General features: G+C 38.5%; 1 protein-coding gene across 4 annotated transcripts in view; it reads left to right on the forward strand.

Annotated features, from left to right (window-relative positions):
* Positions 1-2,533: 2,533 nt before the first annotated feature.
* Positions 2,534-12,901, forward strand: part of KIF3A (kinesin family member 3A) — a 39,063-nt gene continuing 28,695 nt past the window's right edge. For 3 of the 4 annotated variants that reach the window (XM_070415024.1, XM_070415021.1, XM_070415022.1), the window contains exons 1-3: positions 2,572-2,655; positions 5,453-5,726; positions 12,694-12,838. In XM_070415024.1, coding sequence (XP_070271125.1) covers positions 2,650-2,655; positions 5,453-5,726; positions 12,694-12,838 — 425 coding nt within the window. In that variant the 5' untranslated portion in view covers positions 2,572-2,649. Of the gene's footprint in view, positions 2,656-5,452; positions 5,727-12,693; positions 12,839-12,901 lie in introns of all 4 variants that reach the window. The other variant, XM_070415023.1, reaches the window with a different exon arrangement.

The following is a 12,901-nucleotide window of genomic DNA, read 5'->3' on the forward strand; positions in this document are numbered from 1 at the left end:
AGAGCATCGGCCTGCGGACTGAAGGGTCCCGGGTTCAATTCTGGTCAAGGGCATGTACCTTGGTTGCGGGCACATTCCCAGTAGGGGGCGTGCAGGAGGCAGCTGATCGATGTTTCTCTCTCATCGATGTTTCTAACTCTCTATCCCTCTCCCTTCCTCTCTGAAAAAATCAATAAAATACATTAAAAAAAATAATGACTGATATATGCTACAATAGGGATGGAGCTTGAAAACAGTCTAAGTGGTAGAAGCCATTCATAAAAGGCCACAAACTCTATAATATCACTTATATGAAATGTCCAGAATAGGCAAATTTATAGACAGAAAGTAGATTGGTATTTGCCTAGGGCTGGGATGTTGGTGAGGGGGGCAGGGCAAGTGAGGGTGACTGCTATGAGTATAGAGTTTCTTTTTAGGGTGACGGAAATGTTTAAAATTGATTGTGGTTATGGTTGCACAACTCTCTATATAGCATAAACTATGGAGTTGTACAATTTAAATAGATGAATTATGTGATATGTGATGATATTCTCAATAAAGATGGAGATATATATAATATGTATGGTGTGTCAGATGGTGTAAGTACTATGGAAAGAGCCGGAAGGGGAGATAAGACTGGAGTTGAACGCCGTAACTGGTTTGGCTCAGTGGATAGAGCGTCGGCCTGCAGACTGGAGGGTCCCAGGTTCGATTCCGGTCAAAGGGCATGTACATTGGTTGCGGGCACATCCCCAGTGGGGAGTGTGCAGGAGGTGGCTGATCAATGTTTCTCTCTCATCGATGTTTCTAACTCTCTATCTCTATCCCTTCCTCTCTGTAAAAAATCAATAAAATATATATTTTTAAAAAAAGACTGGAGTTGAAGGTTGGAATTTTAAAATAGATGGTAGTAGGGCTCACTGAGGTGATGTGTGAGCAGATATTCTGAAGGAGGTGGCGGGGTCAGGCAGATATCTAGGGGGAGAGCTTTTCAGGGCCTCAGTTTGGATCTGAGCTTTGTTACTGCCCATATGTATAACCTTGGACAAATTACTTACTTGGTGCGGTGCCTCAGTTTCTTTATCTGTAAAATAGTTATTCCCATTTTCTTTTAAAATAACCAGTATACCTAGTTCAAAAGGTTATTATGTGAATTAAATTAATTTTTAAAAAGAAAGTAAAGTACTTAGAACAGTACACTGGCACGAAATAAAATGCTTTATAGCTATTTTTATTAGTTCCTACTGCAAGTGCAAAAGCCCTTGTATTCTAAGGTAGGAGCATGCCTGTGATGACATGAATCAAGGAGGCTAGGTGGGACTGGTGCAGACACTGAGCAAGGGGAAGATTGTAGGACATGGGAAGAAGGTTTGTAACATTTACACTGTGAGATGGAAAGTCGTTGACAGGTTTTGAACAGAGAAAAGGCACTATTTGATTCATGTTTTAACATTACCACTCTGGCTCCTGTGTTGAAAACAGACTAAGGGGATAAGAATGCATGCAAGGAAAGCAGTTTCTGAGCTGTTGTAGTAATATAGATGAGCAATGGTGCTAGTGGTGAAAAATGGTCAGATTCTGGTTCTATCTTTGAAGATACAGACAACAAGCTCTGGATATTGGGCATGAGAGAAAGAGACTGGTTTTGACCCAAACAATTGTCAGAATTCTGGTTACATTTGTGACGAGGTAAGTTCTCTGACGTTTGGTGGGGGGCAGGTAGGAGTGGTAGGGATGGATACTGGGGGAGGGATGGAAATCAACCTTTCAATTTTGGACACAATAAATTTGAAATGCCTATTCCATATCCAAGGGGAGTGGTGTTCAGGGGAGAGGTTCAAATAAGGAAGTTGATAGATGGATCATTAGTTCGTTAATAAAAATATATTGAAAACCTACCCTTTGCCAGGTCCCATTCTAGGTCCCATTCTAAGTTTTGGAGATACTAGTGAGAATGTCGACAAAACACCTCACGACCTCACCTTCTAATGGTGAGAGATCATAAACAAGTCATCAATCAAGCGCAGTAATGGGGGCACAATGTACAATTGCTATTGGGGTTTTTCTTTTCGTGTTTTTTAAAAAAAATCCTCACTAGAGGATATTCCTCCCACTGATCCAGAGATAGAGAGAGAGAGAGGAACAGGGAGCCGGGAATTGCAACCGAGGTACGTGCCCTTCACCGGGAATTGAACCCACGACCCTTCGGTCTGCAGGCCGACGCTCCAAACACTGAGCCAAACCAGCCAGGGCTGCTAGTGTTTTTTTAAATATTGGAGTATTGCAAGAGCCAGAAGATGGGGCTTGTGTTAGAAACGCCTCCTTTTCCCAACTAGTGACAGCCAGTCGTCCCCGCCCCCAAATGAACCAGAATTGTAGCGCTGCGGAATGGCCGCATTGCGCAGGCGCAATCTGTCTGGCGTCCTAGGAGACGGACTGGAAAGCCTCTGCGCAGGCGTAATTCAAGCGGCGGAGGAAGCCCGAGGCCCGGGAATGGGGCGGGGCGAGCCCGGGGTGCGCCTGCGCACAGCGCACTCTCGCCCCGGAGCCGCAGTCTCGGGAGCGCCAAGGCGGTTTTTCAGTCATCTTGGGCCAGCCGGTCCCGCGAACCCGGCGTCGTTGGATTGCACCCTGGGCGCGGACGTCCACGGGGCACGGGAGAGAGCCACAATGCCGGTGAGGAGAATGGCTCAGCCGCTGTGGTTCTTCTTCATCTCCGCGGCCTGGCCCGGGGGCGCGGCCGTTGCCATGGAGGCGCGGAGCTGGCTGGCTGGCGGCCGGGGTGGGGCGGGGCAGGCCCGGCCCAGCCCCGGGTCCCGGGTCCCGGGCGGTTGGGAAGCCTGGTGGGTGGGCCTGGGCTGCGCGGGCCTCCACCTGCCCTTGGGAGGGATCGGGGCAAGCTCTGCTACCTTTGTCGCTGCTGCATCCTGCGGGGCCTGCGCTGCTGGAATGGAGGCGCTGTGCCAGAGGATGCGCTCTGGCTTTCAGCTCTGCCCGCTGGGTTGGGCATCTGGGTGCGGCCACAGAGAGTCGGTTTTGGATGCTCCGCTCCCCATAGGATCTCCACAGCGGAGCCAGGCTCCGGAAGGCAGCAGAGCGAGGGCTGCCTGCCCCTACGCCAGGCCCTTGACTCGAGCTGTCATTTCTCTTGGGGCGCCTTGGCTTACAGTGCAAGAATGTAACCCCTAGGTGTCTTTGTGTGTGAGGGGGTGGGGGGTGGTACGCTTGTCTTGTGCACTTAGGAAAGGGGTGACCGTGGGCCAGTATAGGATCAGGAGAACACCTGAGCCATGGCCGGTTATTTGATTGTTACGAGGCCTTGGACAATTTAATCTTTCTGAGCCCTTAGTTCCCACATAATTTTACTTTTCCTCATGGGGTTGTTATCAGGATGAAATAAGATACTGCTCAGGAGAAATAAAGGACAGTGCTTGCCACTTAGCATTAAATACTCAATATTTGTTCCTTGTCGTTGCTTTCAAATTGTTTATCAATTCATTGAATAAATATTGGGCACCAACCACATGGTAGGCAGCAGAGATACAATATTGAGCAAAACCAGCCTGGTTCTTGACCTTGTCTTCTTGGGCGGAGGTCAAAACCATACATGTTTATAGAGACAAGCCACTTAACATTAATAAAGTCAGTTGGTGGCATACAATAGGTAGAAGTAGGTTCTGATTAAGTGTTGCCATGTAGGAATGCTGGCTTACAGATGTCAGATCATCTAATTTTTTTTTTTCAAGAGAATCTGTAATTGTTATTTTGTGAAATTTTTCAATTTTTAACTTTTAGCAACGAAATAAAAATTAATATGTATTTTTATTAGTTTCAGAAAGGAAAGGAGAGGGAGAGATAGAAATATCAATGATGAGAGAGAATCATTGATCGACTGCCTCCTGCACACTCCACAATGGACCTGGCATGGACCGAACATTGAACCGTGACCTCCTGGTTCATAGGTTGACTCTCAACCACTGAGCCACACTGGCCGGGCCGAGAGATTTTTAAATACTATGAGCCAAACAAAAGACATCTGTGGGTTGAATTCAGCCCCTTGACTACCTGTTTGCAACCTCTGGTGTAGGCAGAGAAAAACAGACACTAATTAAATAATGAGCAATCAAAAGTGTAATTGTAACCAGATGTAAAAGTGAGAAGTGCTCTCAGGGCCTACACAGGCATGCCTTGTGTTATTGCTCTTTATTGCGCTTCACAGATGTTTTGTGTTTTTACAAATTGATGGCAAGACCTTCCACCAGCAAAAAGATTATGACTCCTATTGCATTACTCTCTTTATTACATTACTCCATTTATTATTGTGGTTTGGAATTGAACCTGCAGTATCTCTGAGGTATGCCTGTACAAGGATTTGACCTACTCAGAAGTCTGCCCAGGTGAAGTGAGCTGAGACCTGCAGTATAAATGAAGAGGGGAGTGAGGAATGTTCTAGGTAGAAGGAACTACACGTAAAAAGGTCTGTGGAGAGAGGGACCATGGTGACAATAAAAGGCCTAAAAGAAAGCCACTGTGGCTGTGGCTAAGAAAGCCAAGCACGGTAACTTGTGAAAGAAGATAGGAGAAGTAGACATGGGCCAGAGCCAGATCTTACCTTAAGGATTTTTATTTTTATCCTAAGATTTGTGGGAAACTATTGAAGAGTTTTAAGTAGATTGTTTCTCTAGTGCAGGGGTCCTCAAACTTTTTAAACAGTGGGCCAGTTCACTGTTCCTCAGACCGTTGGAGGGCCGGACTATAGTTTAAAAAAAAACTATGAACAAATTCCTATGCACACTGCACATATCTTATTTTGAAGTAAAAAAACAAAACGGGAACAAATACAATATTTGTATTTGCATGTGGCCTGCGGGCCGTAGTTTGAGGACCCCTGCTGTAGTGCATCGAAGAGTATCAAATAGTAGTCATACTAAAACATTTTTCTCTGCTGCCATTTTCCCCCTTTTGTCTTTCATTTATTGTTGTCTTCTATAAAGAAAATAGACTATATATGGATGTATTATATGGTAAAAAACATTTTACTAATTCATTATAAAAAAATAAAAGTCTCAGGAGAACAGAGGACCTGCTACCTACTATATTCTTGATGATTAAAGTTGTTAATTTTGTTCACATGTGTTTCCTACAGGTAGGAAACTCAGGAAGTCCGGGACTTTTGTTCAGAATGACAATAATATACTGATTCATTTCTGCTTGAGTAGCATTTACTGTAAATGTAAATTATATTTTCCCTCCCCTCATTTATATTGTAAAAGAAACTTTTCTTTTTCACATTTTTAAGTACACTTTTTCTATTAGCTGTAAGATCTTGAATTGCATTTAACAGATATTTATGGAGTACTTACATGTGCAAGGCACTGAGATGGCAAAGTCACCTTTTTCACATTTTAAACTTAATCTGTTGAAGGTAAATGTAAATGTTCTTTTCATGATCTGTAAATATTTTCTCCACCAGATCAATAAGTCAGAGAAGCCAGAAAGCTGTGATAATGTGAAGGTGGTTGTGAGGTGCCGACCCCTCAATGAGAGAGAGAAGTCCATGTGCTACAGACAGGCTGTCAGTGTGGATGAGATGAGGGGAACTATCACTGTACATAAGACCGATTCTTCCAATGAACCTCCAAAGACATTTACTTTTGATACAGTTTTTGGACCAGAGAGTAAACAACTTGATGTTTATAACTTAACTGCAAGGCCTATTATTGATTCTGTTCTTGAAGGCTACAATGGTGAGTACTTTATATAGTTCACTTTTTTAAAAAACAACTTTATTTTGGTATTATTACTAACCCATAAATTCACTTATTGCAATTATAGTTTGATGAGTTGTAGTGAACACATACAGTTGTGAAACTAGCACACAATTCAATTTATCACCCCCAAAAGTTCCTTTATATCCATTTACAGTCCCACACCCAGGTAGCAATTGACTTGCTTTCTATTTATGGTTTCACCTTTACTCAGAATGTCATATAAATCAAACCCTACACTATCATCTTTCTTATCTGTTTTCTTTTATTTGGCATACTTTTTTTGAGGGTCATTCATTTTGTAGCATCTATCAGTAGTTTGGCTCTTTTTTATTGCTGAATATATCACCTTTTATGATCTTTGATGGAAATCTGGATTCCAGTTTTTTGGCTATTATATAAAATGCTGCTATGAGCATTCCTTTTAAGGCTTTGTACAGATTCATTTTAAGGTTTTTCTTGGGTAGATACCTAGGAGTGGAATTGCTGGGTCGTATGGTTAATGTATATTTATTTTATTTTTATGAAGTCTGTATTACAATTAATTGGGAGAGTAGTAACAGCTTGTTTGGCCAATTTTTTCCCATTAAAATTTTTTTATTTTTCAATTACAGTTGATATACATTATTACGTTAGCTTCAGGTGTGCACCCCAATGATTAGACATTACATAACTTACTAAGTGATCACCCTCATAAATTCAGTACCCATTGACACCATACATAGTTATTAGAATATTATTGACTATATTCCCTATGCTGTATTTTACATACCCGTGACTATTCTGTAACAACCAATTTGTACTTCTTAATCCCTTTTTTCACCTATCCCCTTAACCCCCTGCCCATCTGGCAACTGTCAAAATGTTCTCTGAGAGTCTGTTTAGTTCTCTGTGAGTATCAGTGAGTCTGTTTCAGTTCTGCTTGTTTGTTTGTTCTTCAGATCAGTTAGTGTATCCTTCATTTCTTTTTTTTTTTTTTTTTAATATTTTTATTGATTTCAGAGAAGAAGGGAGAGGGAGAGAGAGATAGAAACATCAGTGATGAGAGAGAATCATTGATGGGCTACCTTCTGCACGTCCCACACTGGGGATCGAGCCCACAACCCGGGCATGTGCCCTGACGGGATCAAACTGTGACCTCCTGGTTCATAGGTCGACGCTCAACCAAGTGCCGTAAAAGCAGAGCCTGAAGAAAGTAGGAGTCTACCCACGTGGATAGCTGAGAGAAGTACATTCTAAGCAGAGGAACAAACAAGCACAGAGCCCCATGAGCAGAAATGTGCTTGTTGTGTTCCAGGAATGAGAAGAGGCCAGAGGAGTTAGCATCAAGTGAACAAACCCAAGTGTGTTAGACAAGGTCAGAGCGGTAAATGGGCAGAGCAGCTCATGTGGGTATTGTAGGCCGGAGAAAGGACCTTGGCTCTTCCTTCCCTGTGAGTGAGATTCTCCTATGTTTTTATCTACAAAGTTGTAAACATTTTAGGTCTTACATTTAGGTCTGTCATCCATTTTGAGTTTTTATATGTGATGTGAAGTAAGAGTTTAGTTCTTTCCCTATTTTTTTCCTTCTTGCCTGTGGATATCCAGTTGTTCCAGCACCATTTGTTGAAAAGGCCATCCTTTCCTTTGGAACTAACTTGGTTCTTTTGGTAAAAATGAATGGACCACAAATGTGTGGGCTTATGTTGGATTGTCTATTCTATTCCACGTATATCCTGTTTTGATTTCTGCAGCTTTATAATGTTTTGAAATTAGGTAATATATGATCTCTAACTTTATTCTTTTTCAAAATTGTGTGTTTTTTCTGGTGTCCTTTACATTTTCATATAAATTTTAAGATCACCTTGTCAATTTCTACCAAAGTAACCTGGGATTTTGTTGAATTGTTATTCTGACAATGTTGGGGTCTTCTGGTCCAGGAACATGATATATTTGTCCATTTATTATGTCTTGTTTAATTTCTTATATCAGTATTTTTATAGTTTTCATAAATTTGTTTTTAATTATTTTTTTGGTACTTTTGTGAATAGAACTGTTCTTATAATTTCATTTTTGGAATTATGCATTGTGAATGTATAGAAATGCACTTGATTATTTTTAGTAGGGTTTTTTTATTGAGATAACAATTCAAATAACATAAAATTTACTACTTTAACCACTTTACAGTGTACAAGTCAGGTTTTCAGCACATTCATAGTGTTGTGCAACTGTTACCATTATCAGTTTCCAGAACATTTCCATTACCCCCCAAAAGAAGCTTTTATCCGTATTAGTAGTTACATCTAATTCTGCTCTCTCTTACTCTGCAACAACTTATTACTTTCTGTGTGTATGAGTTTGCCTGTTCTGGGCATTTCATATAAATAGAATCAGACACTACATAGTCTTCTGTGTCTGACTTAGCATGTTTTCAGTGTTCATCCTTATTGTATGTATCAGTACTTCATTCTTTTTATGGCAAAATAATATTCCATTGTACGGATATAGTATATTTTGTATATTCATTTATCAGTTGATGAACAAATATTTTCATTTTTTGGCTATTATGAAGAATATTACTATGAACATTCTTGTACAAGTTTTTGTGTGAACATGTTTTCAGTTCTTTTATATATATGTTACCTGGAGTGGAATTGCTGGGTCAAAAAGTTAACTGCCAGACTTTTCCATAGTGGCTGCACCATTTGTATACCCAACAATGTATGAGGTTCCTAATTTCTCCACATCTTTGACAAAATTTGTTATTTGTCTTTTTTATTATAGCCATGCTAATATTATGAAGTGGTATCTCATTGTATTTTGCAGTTTATTTTTTAAAAACTGTTGTATACCGCAACCTTGCTAAACTTATTATTTCTAGTAGACTATCATTACTATTATTATTATTATTATTATATTTATGTAAATTCCTTAGGATATTCTACAGACACAAGAGCATGTTGTTTTCAAATAAAGATAGTTCAACCAATTTCTTTCTTTCCTATTCTTTTATTACTTGAATTGCACTGTAGTTTCATAATTTTCTGTTACCTGAATTGCACTGGCTAGAACCTACAGTACAATGTAGTAGTGGTGATAGTGGACATTTTGTCTTGTTCCTCATCTTAGAGAGAAAGCATTCATTGTTTTACCAGTAAATATGATGTTATTTGTAGATTTTTTTTCTTTCTTTTTTGTTTTGTTTTATCGTCTAAAGCAGTGGTTCTCAACCTGTGGGTCGCGACCCCTTTGGTGGTCGAACGAACCCTTTCACAGGGGTCGCCTAAGACCATCCTGCATAGCAGATGTTTACATTACGATTCATAACAGTAGCAACATTACAGTTATGAAGTAGCAACGAAAATAATTTTATGGTTGGGTCACAACATGAGGAACTGTATTTAAAGGGCCAGAAGGTTGAGAACCACTAGTCTAAAGTTTTACATAGGTCTCCTTTTTCCCCAGTTGACGCTCCCCGCCCCTCCCACCCAGCCATTCCCACCCAGGGCAAGCCCCCACTGTCCCAGTGTCTGTGTTTATTGGTTATGCTAATATGCATGCATGCAAGTCCTTTGATTGTTCTCTAACACCCCCCCCCCCCCCCCCCCCGCCCCACCACCACCATTTGTCTCTGGATCTATTCTTTTTTTAAAAAATATATATTTTATTGATTTTTTACAGAGAGGAAGAGAAATGATTAGAGAGTTAGAAACATCAATGAGAGAGAAACATTGATCAGCTGCCTCCTGCACACCCCCTACTGGGGACGTGCCCACAACCAAGGTACATGCCCTTGACCGGAATGGAACCTGGGACCTTTCAGTCCGCAGGCTGACGCTCTACCCACTGAGCCAAACCGGTTAGGGCTGGATCTATTCTTGTTCATCAAATTATGTTGATCATTATATTCCACATATGAGTGAGATCATGTGTTATTTATCTTTCTCTGACTGGCTTATTTCTATTTGTAGATTTTTCATAGACATCCTTTATCAGATTGAGGATGTTTCCCTCTGTTCTTAGTTTGCTGAGAGTTTTTTCAGGAATGTATATTTCAGTGATGGCGAACCTTTTGAGCTTGGCGTGTCAGCATTTTGAAAAACCCTAACTTAACTCTGGTGCCGTGTCACATATAGAAATTTTTTGATATTTGCAACCATAGTAAAACAAAGACTTGTATTTTTTATATTCATTTTATATATTTAAATGCCATTTAACAAAGAAAAATCAACCAAAAAAATGAGTGTCGTAGGTTCGCCATCACTGGTATATTTTGTCAAATGCAGTTTTTTCTGCACTTATTTAAATGATCTTTTAAAAAAGTCTGTTAATATGGTCAATTGCATTGATTGATTTTAAAATATGAAACCAGCCATGCCACCTGGTCATAGCGTATTATCCTTTTGTATATTGTTAGATTTGATTCCCTAAAATTTTGTTTACATTTTTTGCATCTCTGTTCGTGAGGAAAATAAGTGTATAGTTTTCCTGTAATGTCTTTATAGGGTTTTGTTATCAGGATAGTTCTAATTTCATAGAATGAGTTGGGAAATATTCCCTCCTTTTTAATTATCTGAAAAAAATTGGTCTAGAGCAGTGGTTCTCAACTTTGGCTGCACATTAGAATCACCTGGGAATCTTCTTAAAATCCTGATTTGTGGGCCTCATCCTCCGGAAATTCTGTTTCTTTATTATAGGGTGGGACCACAACATTAGTAACAAAGAAACAGAATTTCCGGAGGATGAGGCCCAGAAATCAGGATTTTAAAAAGATTCCCAGGTGATTCTAATGTGCAGCCAAAGTTGAGAACCACTGGTCTAGAGTTAGTATTATATCTTCCCTAAGAATTCACCAGTTAAGTTGACTGGGCCTGGAGTTTTTGTTTGTTTGTTTTGTGGGGTTTTATTTTGGTGAGAAGGCTTTTAACTACAGGTTCATTTTCTTTAATAGATACATTTAATATGATTATATGGGTAGGTGTAAATCTATCATCTTGCTATTTATTTTTGTCCCATTTGTTCTTTGTTCACCTTTTCCTCTTTTTATGCCTTCTTTTGGATTAATGAGTTATGTTTATTATTCCATCAATCCATCTTTGTTGTATTTTAGTGTTTGCTTTAACATTCCTAGTATAAATATTTAATATATCACAGTTTATCTTCAAGTGATATGCAAGTTTATGTATAATATAAACATTTTACACTATACTCCCATTTCTGTCCTCCCAGGCTTTGTGCTATTGTTGTCATATATTTTACTTCTACATGTTATAAACTCCAAACCACATTGTTATTACATTTGTTTAAATCATCAGTTACCTTTTAAAGAGATTTAAATAATGAGAGAAAAATCTTACATATTTATTTAAGCCATGTAGTTACCATTTCTGGTACTCTTTTTTGCTTTATGTAGATTCACATTTCCATCTAGTATCACTTTCCTTCTGCATTGTAGAACTTCCTTTAACATTTCTTAGAGGGGAGGTCTACTGGTGATGAATTCTTCTGCATTTATAGTCTAAAAAAGTATTCATTTTGTTTTTGAAAGTATTTTCAGAGTATAGTATAGATTCTTAGTTTCTTCTTTTAATACTTTAACGATATTACTATAGTCTTCTCATTCGTATTTTTTTTTTATGACCAGAAATCTGCTTTCATTCTTATCTTGGTTCTTCTATATATAATGTCTTTCTTTTCTCTGGTTGTTTTGACATTTTCTTCTTAGAGCAATTGATTATGATGTGTCTTGGTATGTTTTTCCTTTTTTTTTTTTGGTATGTTTTTCTTCATGCTTCTGTGCTTACAGTTTATTAAGTTCCTTGGACTTGTGGGATTGTAGTTTTCATCAAATTTGGAGAAATTTAAGGCATTATTTCTTAAAGCATTTTTTCTCTCCCCTCTCTCTACTATTTGGGGGACTACACCAATGTATATATTAGACTACTTGAAATTATCCCACAACTTACTGGTTTTTTTCAAAAAATTTTCTCTTTCTTTATGATGGGTTTTTTGTATGTTTTCTTTTGCAATGTCTGCTCTACCATTAACCCTGTCTATTGTATTTTTCATCTCACACATTGTAGATTTCATCTCTCGAGGTTTGATTTTGATCTTGTTATGTCTTCCATCCAAGTTCTTCCAGTTTCCACTGAACTTTTTAACATACAGAATACAGTTTTTATAACAGTTTTAATGTCCTTGTCTGCTAATTCTAACATTTGTGTCAGTTCTGAGTTGGTTTTGATTGTTGATTGATTTCTTAATTATGAGTCATATATTTTTGCTTTTTTGCAAGCTTGGCAGTTTTTTTGTTTGATGCTAGACTGTGAATTTTACCTTGGGTCTTAGATACTTTTTCATTTCTATAAATATTTATGAGCTTTGTTCTGGGATGCAGTTACTTTAGGATTATGAAGAAAATAACTACCATTTATTTGTACCCTACCAGACGTCACGTTGGTCACTTGAAGTGTTTCATTTGGTCCTTACTATTAATGTAGGGTACCTAAATTTTTATTCCCATTTTACCTTTGAGGAGACTATGTCTGGATAGAAACTTGCTTAAGGTCAAGTGGATAAAAAGTGGCAGATATGTGATTCACACTGAGGTCTTTCTGATCTAGAACCTGTATTCTTTTGCTGTAATTACACTATCTTTTCCAACTTAATGTCCACATTACGTAATTACTGTACACATTACAAGAAATGTTTTTAAATGTAAGATTTTACATTTATGGTTTGGAGTTCTTTTTATTAATAATTAGAAATATCTCACTGACTCTAGTACTTTAATAGTGCTTTGCTCATGAGGCATAGAGTACACATATTGTAATTGTTGTCAATAAAAGTGAAATTTGTACTAGAATTCAGTGAAGAAATTGCATCACAGTGTCAAAGGAATTAATTTTAAGAGCTATTGTTCTACAAACTTATACTCTAAAAAAACATTGATTCTCTTTATTTTCAGGGACTATTTTTGCATATGGACAAACTGGAACAGGCAAAACTTTTACTATGGAAGGTGTTCGAGCTGTTCCTGAACTGAGAGGAATCATTCCAAATTCATTTGCTCATATATTTGGTCATATTGCAAAAGCAGAGGGTGATACAAGGTAAAATAATTCTTTTATTTTTCCAATATTAAGTACAAACTTAAAGGCATATAGGTACAAATT

The sequence above is a fragment of the Myotis yumanensis genome, unplaced genomic scaffold, assembly GCF_028538775.1.
Source record: "Myotis yumanensis isolate MYYU_CA2020_CCGP unplaced genomic scaffold, mMyoYum1.0.hap1 SCAF_5, whole genome shotgun sequence".
Lineage (NCBI taxonomy): Eukaryota > Metazoa > Chordata > Mammalia > Chiroptera > Vespertilionidae > Myotis > Myotis yumanensis.